Below are 25,105 nucleotides of genomic sequence, written 5' to 3'. Positions count from 1 at the left end.
TAGCATACAAACATATATCAGCATGGCCACGGCAACTCAGGCTAGTTGTCAATCTATCTGCTTAGGACCTCAGACAGGATTGTATTCAGGCAAGTTGCCTATGACCTCTGTGGCCGCGCTGTAATTTTTAGCATGCTAACGCAAGTGTTTATGCCTATCCAAACTGGGAATTATGCTTCACAGCTGCAAGGTAAACGTATCCTTAGATGATGGTTAGTTGTGGCTTCTTTGGAAACAGGAAGGCAATGACATTTCGGTTGTGAATAATACTTTCTCTCTCCTTCTATCCAGTACCAGGTGTTGCTGAATTTGCTGCTTCCTTCAAAAGTGTAAGTGATTTCCTCTAATTGAAACCTGTTTACATTTCCCCCCACTTCTTTCTCCAACTTTGCTATCTTTTGGAAATTCCTATACCCTATACAGATGTTTTGTCCATGAGGTTTCTTAAATCTAGTTTGCTAATGTGTGTGTTTCTATTAAGACCTCTCCTAGATCAGTGGTTTTCAAACTGCGGAATGTAATGTAAGACACAATGTAATGTCATGGAATGTAAGACACTGGGTCGTGGCGACTCTGGTCAGCACTGCTGACCGGGCTGTTAAAAGTCCCATTGGCAGTGCTGCCCAGCTAAGGCAGGCTAGTTCCTATCTGTCCTGACACTGTGCTGCGCCCCGGAAGTGGCCAGCAGCAAGTCCAGCTCCTAGGAGGGGGATGGGGCTCCACATGCTGCTCCTGCCCCAAGAGCTGGGATGGGGTGGGGTGTGCATGTGGTCGAGAGCTGCACAGAGCTGCTTGCGCACCTCCGCCTAGGAGCTGGACCTGCTGCTGGCAGCTTCCAGGGCGCAGTGCAGTCTGTTGTGCCAGGACAGGCAGGAAGCCTGCCTTTTCACCCCCGCTGCGCCGCTGATCAGAAGCCGCCCGAGGTAAGCCCATGCCCCAACCCCCTTCCCCAGCCCTAAGCCCCCCCAAACCTGGAGCCCCTCCCTGCACCTCAAACCCCTCATCCCCGGCCCCATCCCAGAGCCTGCACCCCAACCCCCTGCCCCTCCCACACCTTGAACCCCTCATCCCCAGCTCTGTTGGGTTGCGGGCATCAACAATTTTCTTCAACTGGGTCAGCAGAAAAAAAGTTTGAAAACCGCTGTCCTAGAGAACACACTCTTTTGTGCACGTGTTACTTGTCACAGTCTGTATTTTCTTGCTAGGGTAACTTTTTCCTCTATAAGAGTTACATTTATTGTAAATTCTGAATCTTCTGCTTCATACTGTATATGAAACTTGGAAATGAAAGCTTTAGATCTGAACTTGGTTATTATCAGAAGTATTACTGTCTATATTGCCCTTTGGGAGATAAGGGGGCATTGCATCAAACTTCAGCAGCAGTGGAAAAAAATGCTGGAAAAACAGGACTCAGATACAGAAACACAGCATCTGATGAGGATAGCTCTTTACAGAGTGTCTGGGGTTTAATCCTTAGTCCATTTAATATTACTGTCTGGGTGTCATTATTGCTGGAGATGGTAGCTTTACATCTCCTACAGCAATGCACAAAAATACTTGATTGAGCATGCGTTTTGTTTGTCTTCTGACAGCCTATCACCAATTCTCCTCCCAAATGGATGGCTGAACTAGAAAATGATGATATTGATATGTTAAAGGGTAAGTATGAGCTATCAGATAGCAAGCGATGTGGAGACTAAGTAAGTGGAAACTTGAGATCTCAAAGGGAAAGAACCTAAGGTAGTGCCTATTGTGCTGCTTATGCATATAAAAGGGGTGTTAGAAATGTCTGTATTTTCTTAGAAATATCAAGGAACATCACTTTTTTTTTTTCTTTTTTTCTTTTCTGGTTGTCTGTGACCTAAATTTATGTTGGTAGCCCTCTCAGCTCTTAATTGCTAAATCCTCCAGAGTTTTCTTCCCAGATGTTTTAAACAAACAAGTATTTTTTAAAATATCTATTTTATCCTTGTTCTATAGTGTGAGAAGAACTTGTTTCTCTTGTCAGGTTTTATTTTCTTGTTGTTTGTGTAACTGGAAGGCTATGAACTATCATGATGACGAGATTAATTTTTAATGTAAAACACCCACAGGAGAAAATACATTCTTACCCCGCTTAAAAAAAAGAAAAAGCACAAGCCAATATCTCTTTCTATGCCAGTTACTCACAGAGTGACAAGAAATCTTGATTTCTGGGGAAGTTCAACTGTTTTTTTCCCCCCCCCTCTCCCTTGGCTAAAAATCCTACTAATTCTAATAGGCTAATGAAAGTGGGGCTATTGAAGGGCTTTAGCTCAGATGAATTTTTCTCAGATACAGTCACTGAGTTTCTTTTATTTGGGAGCTATTTGTGGATGGACAGATCTAGAAAACATCAGCAGCTTTGGAAGTGTTCAACAGAGCTCCCCGTGAGTGCATGTACAGTAGAAATAGCTCTTTGAACACAGCTCTACTGCACTGTTTCCAATTTTAGACCTTGGAGATCTCTTCTTCAGGCTGAAGAAACATTTGACTGTACTCCGACACAAACTACAGTGCAAAAGGAGCTGTTTTTGAAAATGGCTCAATTCAACTATGCTCAACTTGGGTTCTGTTGCACAGCTTCTAATGGAATTAGGCTAAAGAGCAGTCACAAACTGTTTGATCAAGTCCCTTGGGTACTTCTAACACAATTTGTCCCTGTAGGTGCTGCTACTTCTATGCAAAATGTGAGTTTTGTAAAGGTACCTTCTATGTAGGAGTCTTGCTCCTGCGTGTTGGCTCTTTAGTACAAGGCTAGCAGAACTTTCCTAGCTCTTTGCGGTTTCTTTTACATTTGAGGAAAAGAGTAGCTGAGTGCACAATGAGCTAGTCGCCATCTGCCAGTCTCTGCAGAGAAAATGCTGCATTCTGAGGGTACATCTATACTACCCGCCGGATTGGCGGGTAGTAATCAGTCTATCGGGGATCGATTTATCGCATCTTGTCTAGACACGATAAATCGATCAGCAAATCAATGCCTGTACTCCACCTCGGCAGGAAGAGTAAGCAGCGTCGACAGGGGAGCCGCGGCAGTCAACTCACCACCATGAGGACGGCCAGGTAAGTCATAGAATATCAGGGTTGGAAGGGACCTCAGGAGGTCATCTAGTCCAACCCCCTGCTCAGAGCAGGACCAATCCCCAGACAGACTCTTGCCCCAGATCCCTGAATGGCCCCCTCAAGGATTGAACTCACAACCCTGGGTTTAGCAGGCCAATGCTCAAACCACTGAGATACTTTGACTGCTGAAGTTGCATATCTTAGATCGATCCTCCCCCCCCAGTGTAGACCAGCCCTGTTTCTGCTAAAATGATCAGCGGCGATTTAATTTATGTGACCATTCAAATGGTCAACTTAAATTTCAAAGTTAATTGCCCTCAATGACTGTTCGCACCTGTCAGAACTACTGTTTCAGACAGTCTGCAGGTGGGTATATCTTTACTAGGGGGAAAGGATGTTGTTAATGTACCTTCAGAATATAAGAATGGCCATGCTGGGTCAGACCAGTGGTCCATCTAGCCCAGTATCCTGTCTTCTGACAGTAGCCTACGCCAGGTGCTTCAGAGAGAATAAACAGAACATGCAGTTTTCAAGTGCATCCCCTGTCCTCCACTCCCAGCTTCTGGCAGTCAGAGGCTAGGGACACCCAGAGCATGACGTTGCATCCCTGACCATCTTGGCTAATAAGTATTGATGGATGTATCCTACATGAACTTACATAATTCTTTTTCGAATCTCGTTATAGTTTGGGCTCTGTACATCCCCAGGCAAAGAGTTCTACAGGTTGATTGTGCATTGTGTGAATAAGTACCTCCTTTTGTTTGTTTTAAACCTGCTGCCTATTAATTTCACTGGGTGACTCCTGGTTCTTGTGTTATATGAAGAAGTAAATAACACTTCCTTATTTACTTCCTCCATACCATTCATGATTTTATAGACCTCTATCATATCCCACCTTAGTCATCTCTTTTCTATGCTGAAAAGTCCCAGTCTTCTTAATCTCTCCTCATATGGAAGCTGTTCCATATTCGTAATCATTTTTGTTGTCCTTCTCTGTATCTTTTCCAATTAAAATGTATCTTTTTTTTTTTTTGAGATGGGGCAACCAGAACTGCACATTGTATTCAAGGTGTGGGGGTACTGTGGATTTATACAGAGGCATTATATTTTCTGTCTTCTTATCTATCCCTCTCCTACTGGTTCCTAATATTCTGTTAGCTTTTTTGACTGCTGCTGCACAGTGAGTGGATGTTTTCAGAGAACTATCCATACCTTTTTACACCCACCAAATCAATTAGCCTTGACTCATGTTTTCAATGTTCGGTTCACAACCATATTACTAGAAATATCTCTTAAATGAAATCTTAAATTCTGGAACAATCATTTGATGACTGATATAGTTACATGATGGATAACCCAAAGCAAATAATGGTTATGAATAAGTTAATCGAATGTTTTCACATAATAAACTTAAAATACAGCCTGTATCTTAAAGTTTACAATGTACAAGGCAGTTACTAATTTTGTTTTATTTTTTCAAACCTCTGAGCTAATGTTTCATTTTTTAAATTTTCTTTTCCTGGAGGACTTCAAGATGTCAGAGGGGTAATTTTTTAATCCGTAAACTAACAGACTGACTTGTGAGAGCTCAATTAATTTGATCTAAAAGTAAATGATTCTGCAGAAAATAGTTGTATGATTATGTAACAGATCTAATCTCTCCTTTTAAGTACAATGCTGACTGTGCTATGGAACCGCTATGATTTTACTACTGTCTCCAAAAGTACAAAATCTACAGGACTTTGATTCCTATTGAAAACATTGGTTGTCGAGTTAAACGTTTTTGTTAATTTGTGTCTGTTTCCTTCTCAAGCTTCAAACTTGTTTACTCCCAAAATAATAAAATATATGATGGCAAAACAATAGCAAAGCAAAAAGGTGAATAATTCTTCCGGTATGGCTCTGGTTCAGTCACATATGAGATACTGAGTTCACCTCCATATGCCATACAGGTATTAACGTTGTAGGGAGCTCAGGCAAGAGCAACAAAACAGTCAGGTATGCAGCGAAATGAATTTGTCCAAAGAGCGAAAGTATTCATAATTAATAAGTGGTGGTACAGTTAAGGTGTGTGTCTAAGATGAGAAGAGAGCAGAATATCTACAGACATTTCCCTGGTGTTTACATCCTTCATGGAGAACTTAGTATGGTATAACAAGGAGTAATGGGATGAAATGAAGAGAAACAAACATCCAAGAAATGTGGGAATTTCCTGACAGTGAGACACATCAGGATATAGAAACACCACCTCAGTGGAAGTGTTGCCTCAGTGCATGCGATAGTCAAACTTAGAGTAGACAAAATGCACTTTAAAATAAACAGTAGGGAAAAAGTGTGCACTAGAAGAAGGGTGGGTTACAGGAGTAAGTCTCTTCCCTCTGTCTGTAGCGGGTAGGCAGCCTATGGCACGCATGCCAAAGGCGGCACACGAGCTGATTTTTCAGTGGCACTCTCACTGCCTGGGTCCTGGCCACCGGTCCAGGGAGCTCTGCATTTTAATTTAATTTTAAATGAAGCTTCTTAAACATTTTTAAAACCTTATTTACTTCACATACAACAATGGTTTAGTTATATGTTATAGACTTTTAAAGAAAGAGATCTCCTAAAACTGTTAAAATGTATTACTGGCATGCAAAACCTTAAATTAGAGTGAATAAATGAAGACTCGGCACACCACTTCTGAAAGGTTGCCGACCCCTGGTCTATAGTTTTGTAATCCATTCAGATTTAGCCACCCACACTGGGAATTCCAAATAAGGAATCTATGGGCCTGCACTATTTCCCTGTTATCCAGATGTGAGGAGGACTACTGAACATAATCTGTCTCCAAGGGGCAGAGCGAGCACATCAACAATATGACCTGAAGGCTCTTTGCTAAATAGCTAATATGGCTTAGTTGCCACTAGAGGGCAACAGACAGTGTTAAAAATCACATTTATTTTGTTTTGTTTTTTTAGAGCTGGGGAGCCTTACCACAGCAAACCTAATGGAGAAGGTTCGAGGCCTGCAGAACCTGGCTTATCAGCTAGGACTGGATGAATGTAAGTACTATAGACATTCATTAATGGCTTCATAGTTAATTTCCTCTTTTCAGACATTTAACTTGCTCTATCCAGATCTGCAGTTCTCTTTAGCTAGAAAAGTATATATATTTTTAGGATTTGCAAATGTTTGGGAAAGCAGCAGCAGTGCATTAGGAAACCGTTCTCTGGTAAGAGGCGTACTTTATTTTAATGTCATTACGCAGTTGTCTAAAACATGTCTGTTATAGACACATGTGAGTTAATGTTGCAGGAACCTCAAGTTTAAAATTTCTCAACCTTTGTGGATTTCAGCTTCCATCCTGATGTTGCATTAAAGCTTATTCCTGTAGTAAATGTATTACTGTGTTGTGTGCCTACACACTCTTCCACAGCTGCCTCTGCTGCAAAATAATGAGAAGGGAGACTGCTTGTCCACCCTTATGTTTTACATTTGCAGGGGCAACCAGTCATAGAGGAGATGCAGTAGAACCTCAGTTACAAACACCTCAGGAATGGCGGTTGTTCATAACTGAAATGTTCATAACTCTGAACAGAATGTTATGGTAGTGATGGGTTTGGTCACAGAGACCCCCTTGGGACTGTCACCTGAGTGCTGAGATTATTGCTGAGCCCGTTTTCCCTGCCAGCTTGGGACTCCAGAACCCTGCCTTGTTGAGCCAGACACGCTAGCCTGCTGCAACACAGATCCACGTCTGGTCCACACCCCCAAAGCTGCAGACTTTTTAACCAAAAACTACTCAGCAGGTCGCTTATCTCCAGCACGCAGACACCCAGTTCTCAATGGGATCCAAACACAAAATAAATCCATTTTACTCTGTATAAAGCTTATACAGGGTAAGCTCATAAATTGACTGCCCTCTATCAGGGCCGGCTTCAGGCCCCATCATGCCAAGAGCGTGCTTGGGGCGGCATGCTGCGGGGAGCGCTCCGCCGGTCGCCAGGAGGGCGGCAGGTGGCTCCGGTGGACCTCCCGCAGGCATGCCTGCGGAGGGTCCGCTGGTCCTGCGGCTCCGGTCGACCTCCCGCAGGCATGCCTGCGGATGCTCCACCAGAGCCGCGGGACCAGCGGACCCTCCGCAGGCACGTCTGCAGGAGGTCCACCGGAGCTGCAGGACCGGCGACTGGCAGAGCGCCCCCGGCGGCGTGCCGCCATGCTTGGGGCGGCGAAATTGCTAGAGCCGCCCCTGCCCTCTATAATACTGATAGAGAGAGATGCACAGCTGTTTACTCCCTCAGGTATTAATCACTTACTCTGGGTTCATTAATAAACAAGTGATTTTAGTAAGTATAAAAAGTAGGATTTAAGTGGCTTCAAGTAATAACAGATAAAACAAAGTAAGTCACCAAACAAAATAAAGCAAAAACATGCAAGTCTAAGCCTAATACATTAAGAAACTGTTTACAGGTAAAATCTCACACTCCGAGATGTTCTAATAAGCTTCTTTCACAGACTAGACTCCTTCCGAGTCTGGGCCCAATCCTTTCCCCTGGTACAGAGCGTGTTAGTTCCAGCAAACATCTTGGGTGTATAGCAGGGGCTTCCTCATGACTGGCAGCCCCCTTTGTTCTGTTTCCTCCCCCACTCCCCCTTATAGCTTTGGCACAGGGCAGGAATCTTTTGTCTCTCTGGGTCCCCACCCCTCCTTCTAAATGGAAAAGTACTATATTTAAAATGGATTCCAGTATCAGGTGACATGATCACATGTCCTGAGAGATCCCAACCTCCATTCTTCCTGGGCTGGCCCATGTGTACACAGGAAGATTTGTAAGTAAACCGAGCCATTTACAACTAATTGTCCTAGTCAATGGGAGCCATCAAGATGCTAAACCACCATTAATGGGCCACACTTTGCATAATTACAATAGGACCTGAGTTATATTTCATATTTTTACCTTCAGATACAAGAATGATACATGCATACAAATAGGAGGAATATATTCAGTAGGGTATAACCTTTGTTTTGGTATCTTACAAGAGACATTTTGCATGAAGTATATTCCAGTTACATCATATTCATACTCATAAGCATATTTCCATTAAGCATATGGAGTGCAATGTCACAATGGTTTTCTTTCAAAAGTTTACGACTCAACATTGACTTAATACCGCTTGGAAACTTTTTACTATGCAAAAGAAAAATGGTTCTTTCCCTTTTATTTTTTAGTAATTTATGTTTAACACAGTACTGAACTGTTTGGTTTTTTCCCCTCTCTGCTACTCCCTGATTGTGTATTTCCAGTTCCAAATGAGGTGTGTGGTTGACTGGTCAGTTCATACCTCTGCTGTTTGTAACTCTGAGTTTCTACTGTAAATGCAAGCCATATTTCTTTAGAGTGAGTGTTATCCAGTGGCTAGAGCAGGGGATTAGGAGTTGGAACTCCTTGGTTCTGTTTCTGATTCTGCCACTGATTCTTTGTGATACCTTGGAGAAAAGTCATTTCAGCTCAACCTTAGTTTTCCCACTTGGAAGAAGATATTTCTCAAGATACTTACCTCCCCACACACTTCGTTCATATTCCTGGGTTAGTACTTCCTGCGTGAGACTAAGAGTTCTTTGTGGCATTTTGGCAACTGAAATTGCTTCATAGGAGAGTAAGAATGATGCCTTGGACTGTTCACTGACTTCTCTCTACCCCTCCCCCCTGTCCTTTAAGTGAGGGCTTGTCTACACTTAAAACCCTGCAGCTGCATTGCTGTAGCACTTCAGTGTAAATACTACCTATACCGATGGATAGGCAGTATCCACTTTCTTAATATATTAGCAGGATAAGGGATAATTACCCATACAATTCATGCTAATACCCACTTATAACTCCTGTGTCTGTCAACCATTTGGTCAGTCTGTCCTTGTATCACACTCCAGAATTTTACTTTGGATTGAAATTAGTGTAAGTAGTAACTGTAGTTTCCTGTTTCACACTTTTTCCCCTTTCTAAAAATGGAAAAGGGGGTGTAACATGAGACTGAATGTACCATCCAGGCTGTCTCATCCTCAAAGTCCTTCCAATATTAAGTGATTGCTATAGAGTAAATTGTACTTGGTTGTTCAGCCACACTCCTCCAAGGTCTCTCCTTCTTTGGCTTTCATTGGTCTTGTTTTTCCCCCATAACATGTGACCAACTAACTTACTCTTAACAGGGCAACATGTTGAAATTCAACGGACAATATGTTAGAAGGAATGCTTTAAATTTGTCATACGTGCTAATGATGTCTGAATTAGTCATAACTGTCCAGGAAACAGACCTGGATATCATGGAAACTGCTCAATGACGTTAGCTTTGCAATGGGCACTAGTGACCCAAAAAACTAAAAACTTAAAGGAATAGACCAGGCCTGTACAACATGAGGCCCGCGGAGCCTCACTGTGCAGCCTGCGATTGCCCCCTCCCGAGACCCCTGCCCCTTGGGACTCCAGCCCCTATCTAAGCCTCCCTTCTCCTTGTCCCCAACTGCCCCCTCCTGAGATCTCCCCCCCCCCCCCCCAAATTCCCCTCAGGACCTCACCCCCCTACCTGTCCCCTGATGAACCCCTGAGACTCCCATGCCTATCCAATTGCTGCCTGTCCCCTGACTGCCCCCCTGAACCTCTGCCCCATCCAACCCCCCCCTGCTCCCTGTCCCTTGACTGCCCCCCAGAACCCCTACCCCTTCTCCAACCCCAGCCCCCTTACCGTGCCACTCAGACCAGCGTGTCTGGCTCCATGCAGCTCCAGACACGTTGCTGCCATGCTCCCCCGCGGAGCCCACAGCCCCCTCTCCTGCCCCGCCCCCCCAGCACCTGCCTTCTAGATTTGAACACCTCAAAATTCAGGGGTGCTCAAGCTCAGTTTGGGCAGCTGTTACTTCATTTCTCCCAAATTAAATATACTGATCCACTGTAACTTGCTGTAGAAAAAGTAGGATAAAATTGAGCAAGAAATGCTTATTAGGACTGGAATTGCTATTTTTAACAGCTGTTGCCTTTTTGTTTGTTTAAAAGGAAGACAGTGATATTGCATTGGCAAATTCCCCATAGAAAGAAAGAGTGGAACAAAAGAATAATAAAGGCACCTCAACTTTTCCTCATTTATGGAGGACAGTCTTATAATATGCCTCCAGATATCCTCAATCACACAAGCTGAAAATTGTTCCACTTTACTGCAGCTCTGTAACCATATGGGAACCAATCCTGTCTGTGTTTTGTGCACATCCAAAATTCCTGCTGAATGACCCACCCTGGGAGCGAGTTACCAGTGACCCAGGGCTGGGGTGGCAGGAGGTGTGTGTGTGTGGGGGGGGCACTGGTGGGGGGGAGCCCAGGGCTGGGGCAGCAGCGGGGTGGGGGGAGGGCAGTGGTGGGGAGGAAAGGGGGAAGCCCAGTGCTGGGGCAGCAGGGGGTGTGTGGGGGGGAGAGCCCAGGGCTGGGACGGGGGGCAGCCAATTTTTGTTTTTGCTTGGGGCAGCAAAAAAACCTAGAGCCGGCCCTGCCGGGTTCCCCCAGCTGCCGGAGCCCCGGGCCCTTTAATTTGCCCTTGAGGGCTACCAGCCACCTCTTCAGCTGGGAGCCCCTGGTTGATTTAAAATCAAAACCTCCCCACCCCCAACCTTCCTTTTTGGCCCACAGCTGTTTTGGTGGGGTGGCGCTGGGGAAGGAGGGTTTGTTTCTGCAGGGCTGGGCGACCCTTTGGGCGGGGTGTTTCTGCGGGGCCAGGAGGTTTCGGCCCTCAGCTGTTTTCTTTGGAGGAATGTGGCCCTCGCCGCTTTATGAGTTGTGCAGGCCTGGAATAGAGAATAATGAGAAACTAGTCTAATACCATGACACAAACTGTTGTACATCCTTAGCTTGAATATTGTTTGTTGTGGGTCACCTGATCTGCAAAAACAAGCTAAAGTACACCTCTACCCCGATATAACGTGACCTGATATAACACAAATTCGGATATAACGCAGTAAAGCAGCACTCCCGGTGGGGTGGGGCTGTGCACTCCTGCAGATCAAAGCAAGTTAGATATAAGGTCGTTTCACCTATAACACAGTAAGGTGTGTTTTTGTCTCCAGAGGAGCGTAATATCAGGGTAGAGCTGTAGTAGCAACTGAAGAAGAGACTCAATAAATACTACTGGAGGTATTAGTGTGGATGGGAGGTCCTTGCAAAGAAATATGAAACTTAAGGTTGGAAAGAAAAGAGGAACTTATCGAACATCCATGTATTTTGTCACAACCTCTACAGTTGATGTTACAAAGCAGTTTTCATTATAACCTCCTGTTCTCATGTAATCACGTTAGCATTTTATAGCTGAATTTTCTCTTCCAATGGGTGATTTTTTTTTTTTTTAAACACTTCGGCAACTTCCATTGGCTGAAAGAATTGGGGAAGATGAGAGAAATGTTCCTGTCTTCAAAAAATCATGATCTTTAACATATGTCAGAACTTCCAGATTAGGAACCACTAATGTAGATCATTCAGCTGGACTCTCCTATTGGGATCAGCTGCATCTATCCCCATGTGATCAACCTGTAGTTTAACTTCATTGGGCAGTTTTTGGGGGTGAGGGGTGACAGCACAATTCACTTCACCAGTATATCTTCTGGATGTATGTCCAGGGCCTTCTCCTTTACCAGCATTGATGTTAGGTGTTATCTGTGGTACAGACTTGCAATTTATTGAAAAATGATTTGAGGCATAATTGAAAATTGTTTCACTGTGAATGGTGGTTTGACCGTTGCAAACTGTTCACAGTATGGATAACATCATCGTTTCTAGATTAGCAGTTCCCAGCATGACTGAAAGGTGAATTTGCTGCATTGTTGTTTCTCCCTCTTTCTTTATCACCAGTGTTTTAGGTATAAAGCCAGGGCTCAGACTAGGGCGAGCTGCGCTTCGCTTAACTTAAAGTGAAGCTTTTAACAAAGGGTACAATACTCTCCTTGAATTATTTTCCATTAAATCCTTAAACTGGAGTGATCAAATGGAGTGACTAAAGTTTGTTAAATGCAGCCATCCTATACTTGCAAAAGCTGTTTATTTGGGGAAAAAGAAGAAAGCAGTCTCTGTATATTTTAATAGAAACTCCCCCTTTCCAATGCTATAGTGGAGTGTTCTGTGTGTCTGTATACTCTAAGTACCATGGAGCATTTTCTGTGTCTAGCTCAGAGATGGGCCATTGAAAACCTTTAGTGAGCTGTACTTTTTTAGGAGCTACATGTTTTTAGGCAAATGCCCCTAGATGGATTGTAGGTAGTGTGGATCGAACCTGGGCGATCTGGAGCTTAATTCATCAGCCTCCACTATCTCAGTTAAAAGACCCAGATATCTTAGCCAAGACTGCAACAGAGTCATGGATCCCTATTCGGCCTAATCACCATGAGAGGGGGACAGAGTGCCACACCGGGTAGACATAGTTTACAATTGCATAACTCAGATTTTTTTATTATAATACAGCATGTTCACATACAGTTAACTGTGTAAAAAGCGAAGTGTTTATAAAAGCCCCTTGCAGCACAGCCTTTAAATGGGCATTGAGGGAAACAGTTTAAACATACATCTTTCACAAACCTTTTTTTAGTATGCAGAAGACTAGAGGATTAATAAATGAAAATATCAACAATAAAAACATCTTAATGTGTTTTCACTGCCATTCACGGTCTTTGCTTCAGCTCTGCTTCCCTGTGGCAGAGCTCGGGATTAGGAGAAAGAGCCCATGAGTCAGGTTGCAATACCCCTGAGGTTTGGCTTGGTTGCCCTTCTGTTATGCCAGTTGGGAAGGAATTACTGCCCCTCTATTGGCAGAGATGGAGTGAAGTGGCATTGTATGAGGCACCAGCAGCTTTACTCAGGCCTTGGCTACACTTGCAAGTTAGAGTGCCTGGGGCTGATTTAATGTGCTCTAACTCCTGAGGTATCCACACTGGCAAGGCACGTAGAGCACCTGGACTCTGTAGCTGGAGTGCTCCTGGTAATCCACCTCCACAAGAAGGATAAAGCTTGCTGCGCCCTGGCTGAAACAGCCCGGTGTCAGTGTGGATGACGTGTTGCATCACTGCACTGTGATTCACCTCTGGAAATGTCCCATAATCCCCTGAAGTCAAGAGGCCACTCTTGTCATTGTTTTGAACTTGGCTACAGGCATGCAAATATCCCCTTTCAAAGCTCTGTTTTTGACAGCCGGCATGCTTATCTGCTGTGGGACAAAGCAAACCATTACTGTGGAATGCTCCTGCTGCAGAGGCAGGCGATTTGTGTGTGTGAGAGAGGCAGGGGTGGGGGCTGATATCGGGGTTTCCCCCTTCCCTCTGCCGCTGTCTGAACTTACAAGACAGCATGTTGACACTCTGCTGCCCAAAATACAGTCTCTCCCCCCACATACACGCAACACACTCCCTGTCACATTCCACCCACTTCCGCCCCCCACCCCGATTTCAAAAGTACGATGCAGCCACTTGCACACTGGGATAGCTACCAGAATGCATTGCTTTCTGTCACATTGCAAGAGCTGCTAATGTGGCCACGCCACTGCGCTTGCAGCTGGCAGTGTGAACACACATCATTGCTTTCCCTGTTGTGGTCTCCGAGGGCTGATTTAACTCCTGGCATTCTATATCTGCAAGTGTAGCCATGCCCTCAGAGACTGCACCCCTCAGCCAGCCAGATCACTTTAATTTTTTTTTCTGGAACTGAGAGTCCCATCTGAGGGCAAACTAAATAAAATGATCTAAAGTGTTGGATGGGTTGGAGGACTGGATGGAGCTCAGAGGCTGACAGCCCACCTCTGTTGTAAGTGCTATTGTAATACAAATAATTAAAATAAATTAGTACTGTGCTCCGAACAGTTTGGAAGAGGTGAATTACATCTTTTTGCTCAACTGGCTTATAAAATCCAAGGATGGAACTGATCTTTTGGGGGAAAAAAAACCCCAACATAACCTGTACTTTATCTCGTGGGTTTCTAGGATTGATGTCCTTTTCCCTCATGTATACTTTCATTCTTCCTTCCTAGGGCTTATGTTTTATAGCACAGTCAACAATACTGCTAAAGATCTTTACAGATCCAAAATATTCTGTAGTAGTAAGTTGAGAAGCTTCATGTAGCATTTACCCTCCTTCCTATTTTTTTTCAAATTATCTTTGCGGTCCAGCCCAGTGCTTCTATGAATTACCTGGCAGGGCCAGTAATAAACATTACTAAATGGTGTGGCAGGAATCACCAGCTGGTACTGTTGCACAGAGTCTTAAAAAGTTCTTTTTCTTAGTTTGCCAGCAAATTTTTAGTCTCCGAAGGAATGCTCTGGTGGTGGTTTCTGATTCAGATTGTTTGGGAAAGCTGTGAGTTTCTATTTGTTAATGTAACTAGCGTCAGTTCTCGATGCAGATTTGCTCCCTGGGAGCCAGACACTGGTTTTTGGGTGGAGATTCATGAAAGGAGGGGATTGCCTGGGTCCCATTTGACCATCTCTCTTCCATGACTGGTATATGTATGTGTAAATAAAACAAGTTGCACTAAGAATGTTCGGGGGGAGGGATAGCTCAGTGGTTTGAGCATTGGCCTGCTAAACCCAGGGTTGTGAGTTCAATCCTTAAAGAGGCCACTTAGGGATCTGGGGCAAAAAAATTGGTCCTGCTAGTGAAGGCAGGGGGCTGGACTCGATGACCTTTCAAGGTCCCTTCCAGTTCTAGGAGATTGGTATATCTCCAATTATTACCTTTGTGTTCCATGTTGCTGATTTCTCCCCATATTAGGAATCCAAACAATACCTTCTCCTACTGCTGAAATGTAGCCACTCTTGACTTTCTGCACAATGCCTAATTAACTTGTGGAATTCTCTGCCATATGCTATTATTGAAGCCAAGACTTAGCAAGACTCAAAAGATTAATGTCTGTATGGTTAATGTGGAAAATATGTAGGTGTTACCTAGGATCTTTTAAAAAACGGCCCAAGAAAGTGCTACCTAGAATTAGGAACAAAATCTTTTGTCTGGGGTAGGTTCTTCCTTATATCTTTGTTAATATATCTTACATCTTTTTCTGAAGCCTCTTGTTGGAGACATGATACTGACCTAGTTGGATCATTGATTAAACTGGACACAGGTGGTCTTAGGAAATGCCACTGCTATCTAATACCCATATTTCATTACTAACAATAGGGAAAGACAAAGTGAAGAATCCTATATCTTTAAAGTACAAGGGCATTTGGGGAAGCAGAATGTTACCTAACCTGCAAGGAGGCTGGGACATCACAGTTAACACGTGCAAAAAGGGTCTTAGGTTCTCAAATCTTTAGGGGTCGGACACATCCCCAGGGGATGCTCTGACTTCCAGGGTTTCACTTGGGGGTGCTGTCAGTTTCGGGGAAGATAGGGTAGGGGATAGACAGAGGGGACTCTTGCCTGTCTGCACTGAATCTCGTATTCCCTCCAAAGAGCCTCTCCCTCTAGCTGTCCCTTTTAGTGAAAACTGCTTGCTGCCAGCCCCCACTCCTTTTCCTCTCTGCAGGAAGCTGCAAGGGAGGGTAGTACATTTCTCTGGCCAAAGCTGTAGTCTTGGAATCTGTCCTGAAGAGCAGGCTGTCTCCTACTTGCTTGGGGAAATGAGACTACTTAATTGCTGTACTGGGAGCTATAGGAGAGGATTTATTCTTGTAGAGGGGAAGAAGCTAGTGTAAAGGGGCAGGATCACACGTTGGGAGCAGGGAGAGTGGTAAGTGCCAGGATGAGTACATTTGTTGTCAATTCTTCAGTGCTAGTTTATTGAAGAGAAGGACGCCCATTCTTAATGTGTCAAGCTTTAAAGATTGAGCTAGCAACTATTGAATTTGTCTTTACTGAAAGGTGGCCCCTCCAGCCGCATATCACTCCTAGCATTGTGTTGGGACATTGGGATGAATACTCAACCAGAAAGAAGAGCGGCCCCCACTGAGTCATTCCTACTACTGTATGCTGCAGAGTGCCCTCTAGCACTGCATTGGGGTCTACAGATTCACTGTGTCACTTTGAGTCACCATACTCTACACTGCACTTAGACTTCCAGGGAGGTCTTTCTGTTTACTTTGGGTATTCGTGGAGATCCACCTGCCATGGTGTCTGTGTTGTCTCCCACCCAAGTGCAGACCCAGATCTAATGAGGAGAGACCAGGGTGAATTGGAAGATTCGTAGTAATTCACCCATTTTCCTAGAAAATTAGTTGTGTAGTCTTGCATCTGCCTTTGCTTGCTGGAAGCCCATAAAGTACCATGCTGTGACTTGCACCCTGCTAAGAACACCAAAAATTAAAAAATACAATGTACTTAGCCCTGTGGCTCCAGAACACAACAGAGCAGACCTCTCCTCAGGTGCTGCTGGAATGAGAGTTGGTACATCTACTCTTGTTGGCAGAAGTACTGGGTTCAGCCTATCACCGTGTTGATCATAAAATATCCCCTACCATATTAGCTACCAGACAAACCTGGGCAAGTTTAGCTAGAAAATTTAAATTCATTTCCTTCTCACATATTTATGCTGTACTTTGGAGCAACTCCTTGTTGTAGTGACAATAAACTGTTAATGGGGAGAGATTGGATGGATAAGGGGAAATTTGGGTGTCTCAGATGATCTCAGAGGAGTAGTTTCTGTCATTCCAAGCACTTCAACAATACAACCTACCTGGTTCAGCTGCATGGCGCTACCTGCAGCTTAAGCATTTCTTGAAGGACATATTGGGCCTATTGTACTGGGAGCCTCAGAGAATCCATATTCTAGTGGAGTGTGCTCCATAGGTTCACCTGACCAGCTACATCCTGTTACGACTTCCTGGCCCAAAAGACCCTCCCTAATTTAGATTGCCTGCACGAGGCCTGGAATAAAGATTTGTGTATGTCCTTGAGCCCTAGACGATGGGGAAGTTCCCTGCAAAACAATAAAAATGCTACAATTGATCTACTGAATCAGCCTTCATTGTAGAAGATTATATTTCGTTCACCTTGGCCCCTACATAAGTTACAATGCCTGGGCCTTTGCTAAAACAGACAGCTGCTGGATTTCCGGGTCTCCCAGAGCCACACTGGCTCACATGTTTTGGGGCTGTCTCAGGATACAGTCCTTTTGGCTAAGAGTAGACGAGGATTCATATGAATGGATACCTTTTAAAAATTACTTCCCAGAACTGCTTTTGGGATGTATCCCATCATCTTGGGAACACTTCAGCTCATGGAGAGCTTGGTTCTATAGAGCAGGGCTCGTAGCCAAATGATTTGTATTGCTTAGATGGAAGAGCAGACAGCCTTCAGGTATGGAAGCTTAGCACAGCTAGTTGGCTGACCTGGCAGCTAAAGAGCAGATAAGGGCCTCAAGAAGAGGAACCTCAAAGAAATTTGAAAAGATTTGGTCTGACCTCTTAGAACTCTTTGATTAATTCTTAGCAGATGGAAACGGAGATGTCCCACTCCTTGACCCATCCTCCCCTTTTCCCCCTCCCTTCCCATTCCTTTTTTAAGAGCATGTGGTTTGGGTGGAATTAGTGAATCTGTAGTGAGTAGAGTTGAGAGGTGCAATATGCTGGAAGCACTGACTGGTGCAGTCACTCTCCCCCCCTCCGCCTGCCCAAAGGAGACCCTGGTGGCCTCAGCATCTCTGGGCCAATGTGATTATGCACGTATCTTCACCCTCCTATTTAGACTGTACTATGTCATAACCTTTGCCGGGGGGTTGTTCATGGAGGCACTTAGTATCTACAGAATAGAAAGACTACTGTTAGAGCATGCTGTTTATTCATAGTCACTGTTGCATAGTGGGTTGATCTACAGCAGTGCAGTGGGAGGCTAGGGTGAAGAAAGGGTCATCTCTGAGTTTCTACATAGTACCATCACTCTCAACAAGAGTCTTCTCCTTTGCCGCTCCTGTTTTCTGCCTCCCTACATCTGTCTGCCTCACGGAGGAGTCACTCGTCATCTCATTTCAGCCTTTCCTGAAACCTCTTTCTCCCTTACTCTGTTTATTATTTAACACTGAGTTTACAGTACTTTTTGTGCAGAAAAGATTGTATTGTATGTTATAATGATTGAAGCTGGTGTGGTATTTTAAGACAACAGAATGACCCTCTTTGTACATTTGATTTCTGTAATATGCAGTTAGTTTGACAGGGATTTAATTAGCAAAGATAAGAGGATAAACTCTTTCTGCCCAAAATGTGGATCTGATCTTGGATGGCTCACCTACGGCTTAAAATATGGCTGATCTGAAACCACATGCAGCAATCCCGGAATTATTATCCTGTCAATTAAAGTGATTCTGCCGTTGTCACATTTTCTCTTAGAGATATGAACTTTAATGTGTTCAGTTGGTTGCCTGGGAAGAGTGTTGGGTTAATAAAGCTTGCTTTCACTTTGGTGTGTGCAACCATTCTTTATATCGCCTTTGGATGGTTGAAAAGAGGTGAAAGGAACCATAGGTCATCTATCATCTGCTTGTATGGCTGCCATCACCATAATGACTGAGAACCATGGTGTCTGTTTGAAACAAGAAACCTTGGCCTTCATTCTGATTCTGAATCTCTCTCTCCATTTCCCTCCCACGATACTAGAGATCTGCTGTCTTATTTTAATGCACAGTGGTATGGTGAGAGGGGCTCTTGGACAAGGAAATCACCTTTTCATTTACTGCTCGTCACAGTTAGGATGGTTTACAGACAGGATTGCTTCTTGGATAGTTCCCACTGGAAGACTGAGATGACAGAGTGCCAGCTTGAAATTGGCATTCACACGTGATCTGTGAATTGGCTAATTTTGACATGTAGTTAGTTAAAAAATTATTACAGCCAGAGGAGTCATGACCTCAACTTTTCATCATCTCCATTGGATTGTGTGCCAGTTTGGAAGTGAAGAAGGTATGGGAAGTTTTAATTGTACCTGTGTGATTTATCCTCAGTCAGCTCTTTAATTTCTTCTGGCTGTCTGAGGTTTCCGACATGCTGTAAATTTCTCCAACTTTTTCATTATCTGCAATTTCTTTATGACTCATGAATCGGAGTGGAGAGAGAGTGTGGATTTACAGCGGAGATAAACATGTCCATAAAGTCTGTATCTGTGTCAGTAATTGTACTGCTGTCAGTGACTGTCCTGTTTTACAGGCCTCTCTTGGGAAAGAAACACTTTGCTACCAGTGGCAGAGAAGTGTTCGCTTTGATTTGCATTAACTTGCCAGGAGATTAGGTTGCAATGGTGGGGATGGAAATTGAGCCTGGACCTTGGGTTGCTATTTAAAAAAAAAAAAAAAGTTTTTTTTTTTTGGTTTAGGTCTTTTTGTTTGTTTTGAGCAGGTGGTTGAGTTGCCCAGTAAGTGCCGAAAACAGAGAGAACACACACTGTTCCTGAATGCAAAAATGGGGGAGAGGATGGATACAGTTTGCTAATGTTATCAAATATGATACTGCACATGTGCATACATTCTTTGTTCTTACCACAAAGGAAATACAGTAACCAGGTAACCACTGTATCCTCCAAAAATACTGTACATAATATTGCATGGATGCTTTGGGAGTATTCTTCCTCTGCCTCATGAAGAGTGGAATAAATATTTCTCAAAGCATCAAGAAAACTCTGGACACCCTCCCCCCCGCCCCCTACTCCTTTGCGGAGAATGCTGTTGTGAGTCTCAGTGTAGAGTATTAATACTGCATCCTAAACCAGCCATTGATGGCTCTTTGCTGACTGTGGGAGGAGATGTGCACGCTCTCGGTGTCTGAAAAAAGGAAAAAATCTTTAAAACACTTGTAAATGTGTCAAACATCCAAACTTCTGTCATTTCTCTTTCTTGCTATTTTCTATTTGATGCCTGTTGTCATCACTTGTATAGGCAGAACCTCTTTTTGTTAGTTTTTGTAGTTTGGGGATATTTTTCTGGCCCTGTTACATCAAGATTTCCCCTCCCCCCGACCCCAACAACAAAATGAAAACTGGCTCTTTTTCTGACATTGCTGTATTCTTAGGGTTCAAAGTAACTTCAAAAATGCAGTAGTAAATGCAGCCTGCAGGCCAGATCCAGGCTACTTGGTTTATTTATTGTATTGCCACAACACATTCAGATTCTGCAGAAAGCAAGCTTTCATTTTTTAAAAATAAGGACTTATGGTTATGTAAATAACCTCTAAACGTGCACTGATGTAGGACTATCTTAGATAGCCTGAAACAACAGCTCAGACTGGAGAGATGTTAAATTCTTCTGTTCATTTTAAATGATTGTTGATTCTGAAGCCTAATCCTGACACTACAGAAGGCAGCTTTTCAAATAAATCAGACACTTTTGCCCATGTGATTCCAGGAGCTGAGTGTGCCAATTGTGTGCACAAATCAGATGATGGCATGCACAGTTGCCTAATAGGTGGAGGAGATAACAGTGGTTTTAAAAGTACCTTGCATAATTTTTATCACTGAATGATGCTTAGTTAGTAACTTTATTAACTAAAAGCTTAGTTACAAGTGGCATACTCTACTCCTGATCTTTGTGCAAATATCCTACATTTCCCCAGTTTTTGTAGCTGCTGTCTGAGACAGCTGATTTTTCAGACCAGTTCAGGAATCTATAAAGGCCACAGTTAAAAGGTACCTGAGCCAGGAACAACTGTCTTACCTTGTCTAAGCACTCTATTTTGGACTAAGTATGACAGAAACCTTGCATTACAATTGCCCCAGCCTTACAGTCAGTTGAGAAAAAGAGCATGTCCCACAATCCCTGCTGGAGCTTGGTGGTGGAGGTGGGAGTGTCTAGAGCAGAGGTCTGTGGCAGGAGGCCCTGCAAGTGTGAGAGTGGGCTGTGTCCCACAAGATGGTCCGAGTTGCCATATACATGTCATGGGAAGGAGAACGTGATCTCAGGCACCATGTTCTGACATTCTATCTTCAAAGGGCCCTCCTGTCACTTGGCCTACTCCACTCACATATTAACGTCAGAAAAGGAAGGGGGTGTGGGGAAAAGCTCAGCCAGCTGTTAACTGGTGCTTTGTTAATGAATGAATGTCAAAAACTGAGAGACTGCTCTGACAAGGGCTTTTGGGCCCTTGTGGCTGGTCCATACCCCCAGTGTCCTTAGTTTCCTCCAGCTTCTCTCCCCTGCCCCGGCATTAACCAACGCTTTACCTGTGTTGATCACAGCAGGGTTACCTGTATATTGATTTCCCTAAATTATATTTTCCTTCAGGTCTTGGCTCTTGCCAGGAGGGAGGAGAGTTTCTTCTCTCACAATATGGCTAGCTGGACCTGCTTGCAGGAGGGCATTGTGTCCTATTGGATAGGGCGTTAGACTGGGACTCAGGAGACATGAGGTTCAATTCCTGGCTCTGTTGCTGGTTTGCTGGATAACCTTGGGCAAGTCACTTGCCCTCCCTGTGACTCCATTCCCCATCTGTAAAATGAGGATTGACCTCTTTGTATAGTACTTTGGGATCACTGTACAAGAACTAGGTATCATCATCAGTAAAGATTCTATCCCGTGTACTGGTCATTAGTGTCTCCTCTCTGCTCCTGATGCCTGCCGCCGTGAAGGAGTAATTTGAGTCTGCTCTGGGGTACCTCTGCATCTAGAAGACACAGTGAAATGGGGATTTAGTGATGGAATGGGTCTGATCATCGATTTGTGAGACATTGAAGAAGTCATTAAATGCTTTTACCAAGGATTGGAGATAAGGCTTCTTCACAGACCTCATGGCCCAAGAGAGTAAATTTATGCTCATGGGGTGGAATTGGCTTTGGTAGGAAACAAATATTCGTCTTTCAGTTTTACAGAGATTTAAATAGCTGTTCAGTGACACATTTGACTGGATATCTTTTAATTGGGAGACGGTGGTGTTGCTCTCTATGCTCTGACAATCCTGCCTGCAGTCCAGCCTCCCTCTCTGCTTTCTTTCTTTCCCTGGTGAGGGGACTGAACTGATCTTGGGGGCAGGTATCGGAGCATCATCTTTCCACTTTTTCTACAATGGATCTTGTGATGCACACCCAATGCTGTATGGAAAGACTTAGTGGTTTGCCTCTAGCAGAACCTGCCTCTGTTTACTGGTGAGATCTTGCAGGAGCAATAACACACATGTTGCCTCACCTTGCATCCAAAGACAGCCCTGCAGGCCCTGTTTCCATAATGTTGCTGGAGCAAGTCTCTGTGACAGTATCTCTAACTGGCTCATTAACTCCTGAGCATTAGAACAAGATAAAAATGCCCTAAAGCCTCTTATCTGATGACTGGTGTAACCTGCTCAAAGCTCGAGTGCCATTAGTTTAAGTTTGCAGTGCAAGTGCCTCTCTTTGAGAGTAACGAGCACTGATTAAACCTGAAGTGTCCCCTGAGAGCTCTACAGCTGTCAAGAGGGTGGTGGCTGCCCCCTCCCCAAAAGGGAAATCGGGGCCAGAAGTCCCACTGGGGCAGGCACTCTGTGAACCACCACGTGGCTGCCCCAGCTGTTCCATTTTGCCTAATGAATTGTTTTACAAGGAGAGGCTGGGTATTGTCATCACAAGCTGTCTTCCCTGGGGACAGAAGCCAGCCTGATAATGACTAATGTTAGTGATAGTAATTGAAGTGTGATGGCTCTCCAGGGGCTGGCATAGTGCTTAGAGAGCTGTCAGGCACTTGTGGCTGGTGCAGTCCCATGAATGCCTCAGAAACGTTTTTTAATTGCTTGACTTCCATAACTACAGTTTCTGTGTTTTCCCCACATGGAAATACTCATTTGCAAAAATCTTTAACGGGGTTACCCTGTGAGCCTTTTGACATTCTGCTCTGATGTGGTTGTGGTGGGGTCTGTGCCATGTATTTCTGCCCCTGACTAGCACTTATATGCATCCTTGCTTCCTGTCTATGTGTGCTCTGTCTGTCTAAGTTTATTGATTTTTACCTGTATGTATGTTTAGAGCCCTGCATCTGTGGACCGTGTTTGTGGATCGGATGCGGATACAAATTTTGTATTCTCGCAGGGCTCTATGTATGTTTCCTTTCCTACCCTGGCCTTGTGTTTACATAATGCTGATGTAATGTGCCTGTGGATTATACTTGACATTACTAAAATATTTCAACTGGATTCGTAAACTTGAGGGGATCTCTGAGCCCTGTAGGGCAGTGTCAGCTGGTCAGCAGTGCAGTCGTTTGCATTTTGTTGGGTGTTTAAACCTGAATGTAGTGTTAAATGAAAAGCCTTTGTGTCTCAGGCCTGGTCTACACTAGGCGTTTAAACCGGTTTTAGGAGCGTAAAACCGATTTAACGCCACACCCGTCCACACTGAGAGGCCCTTTATATCTATATAAAGGGCTCTTTAAACCGGTTTCTGTACTCCTCCCTAACGAGAGGAGTAGCGCTAGTATCGGAATTACCATATCGGATTAGGGTTAGTGTGTCCGCAGATCGACGGTATTGGCCTCCGGGTGGTATCCCACAGTGCACCACTGACCGCTCTGGACAGCAATCTGAACTCGGATGCAGTGGCCAGGTAGACAGGAAAAGCCCCGCGAACTTTTGAATATTTCCTGTTTGCCCAGCGTGGAGCTCCGATCAGCACGTGTGGCGATGCAGTTAAAAATCAAAATAAAGAAAGCTCCAGCATGGACCATGCGGATGTGATTGCTGTAAGGGCAGGCAAATCTGTTCTATCAGCGCTCCGTTACAGAAGACGAAATTCAAAATCATTTTTAAAAAATCTCCAGACAGACGCCATAGCAGGGACTCAGCGCACTGCTGCGTGACGAGCGTAACGGAAAGCCAAAGGATCAAATGGACGCTCATGGACTGGAGGACTCAAGCTATCCCACAGTTCCTGCAGTCTCTGAAAAGCATTTGCATTCTTGGCTGAGCTCCAAATGCTTCTAGGGTCAAACACAGTGTCCGCGGTGGGTCAGGGCATAGCTCGACAATTTACGCACCCCCCCACCCACCCCCAGAATTGAAAGGGAAAACAATCCTCTCTTGACTCTTTTACATGTCACCCTATCTTTACTGAATGCTGCAGATAGACGCGATGCTGCAGCACTCAACACCAACATCCTTGCTCCCCCCCCGCCATGGGTGGCTGATGGTGCAATATGGCTGATATCCATCGTCATCATCAGCCTATTGGCACATGGGGCAGTGCAAAAGGACTGGTAACCATGCCGACTAGCATCCGTGAGGTCAATCAAGGGCGCCTGGCCCTAATTTTTCCTGGTAGATGGTGCAGTATGGCTGGTAACCGTCCTCATCATAGCAACAGGGGGCTGAGCTCCATCAGCCCCCACCCTTCATGTGTAAAGAAAAGATTCAATTGCCCCTGGACTAGCAGCAGGATGCTGGGCTCCTCTCCTCCACACTGCTTAATGTCCTGTCTGGACTATCATAGCAGCTGGAGGCTGCCTTCCACTCATTTCTCACGAACAAGTCACTGTGTCTTATTCCTGCATTCTTTATTACTTCATCACACAAGTGGGGGGACAATGCTACGGTAGCCCAGGAAGGCTGGGGGAAGAACGGAATCAACAGGTGGGGTTGTTGCAGGAGCACCCCCTGTGAATAGCATACAGCTCATAATTTCTGCGGGATCTGTGCTCTCTGGTTCTATGATACAGTGGTTCTCTAGTACACTTGCCCATATTCTAGGCAGGACTGATTCTATTTTTAGATACCAAAAAGGAGGAATTGACTCAGGGAGTCATTCCCAATTTTGGCTTTTGCGCCCCTGGCTGATCTCAGCCAGGGGCACTTATGACAGCAGCAAATGGTGCAGTGCAAAAGGACTGGTAACCATGATCATCTTATTACCAATTTATGGTATGGTAGATGGTACAGTATGGCTGGTAACCATCTCTGCTGTCATGCAAAAGCAAAAGCATGCTGCTGTGTAGCGCTGCTGAATTGCCTCTGTGAGCGGCATCTAGTACACATATGGTGACAGTCACAAAAGGCAAAACAGGCTCCATGATTGCCATGTTATGGCATCTGCCAGGGCAATCCAGGGAAAAAAGGCACGAAATGCTTGTCTGCCGTTGCTTTCCCAGAGGAAGGAGTGACTGACGA

The 25,105-nt window shown here is 44.5% G+C and overlaps 1 protein-coding gene across 2 annotated transcripts in view; it reads left to right on the top strand.

Moving 5' to 3' along the window:
• Window positions 1-25,105, top strand: part of LIN52 (lin-52 DREAM MuvB core complex component) — a 74,770-nt gene that overhangs the window by 1,428 nt on the left and 48,237 nt on the right. For both annotated transcript variants that reach the window (XM_039533815.1, XM_039533816.1), the window contains exons 3-5: window positions 292-329; window positions 1,593-1,659; window positions 6,039-6,122. In XM_039533815.1, the coding sequence (XP_039389749.1) occupies window positions 292-329; window positions 1,593-1,659; window positions 6,039-6,122 (189 nt within the window). The remainder of the gene's footprint in view (window positions 1-291; window positions 330-1,592; window positions 1,660-6,038; window positions 6,123-25,105) is intronic.

The sequence above is a fragment of the Mauremys reevesii genome, linkage group 4 (assembly GCF_016161935.1).
Source record: "Mauremys reevesii isolate NIE-2019 linkage group 4, ASM1616193v1, whole genome shotgun sequence".
Taxonomy (NCBI): domain Eukaryota; kingdom Metazoa; phylum Chordata; order Testudines; family Geoemydidae; genus Mauremys; species Mauremys reevesii.
Note: the sequence above shows the minus strand (reverse complement) of the source record. Positions and strands in the feature narration are given on the sequence as shown.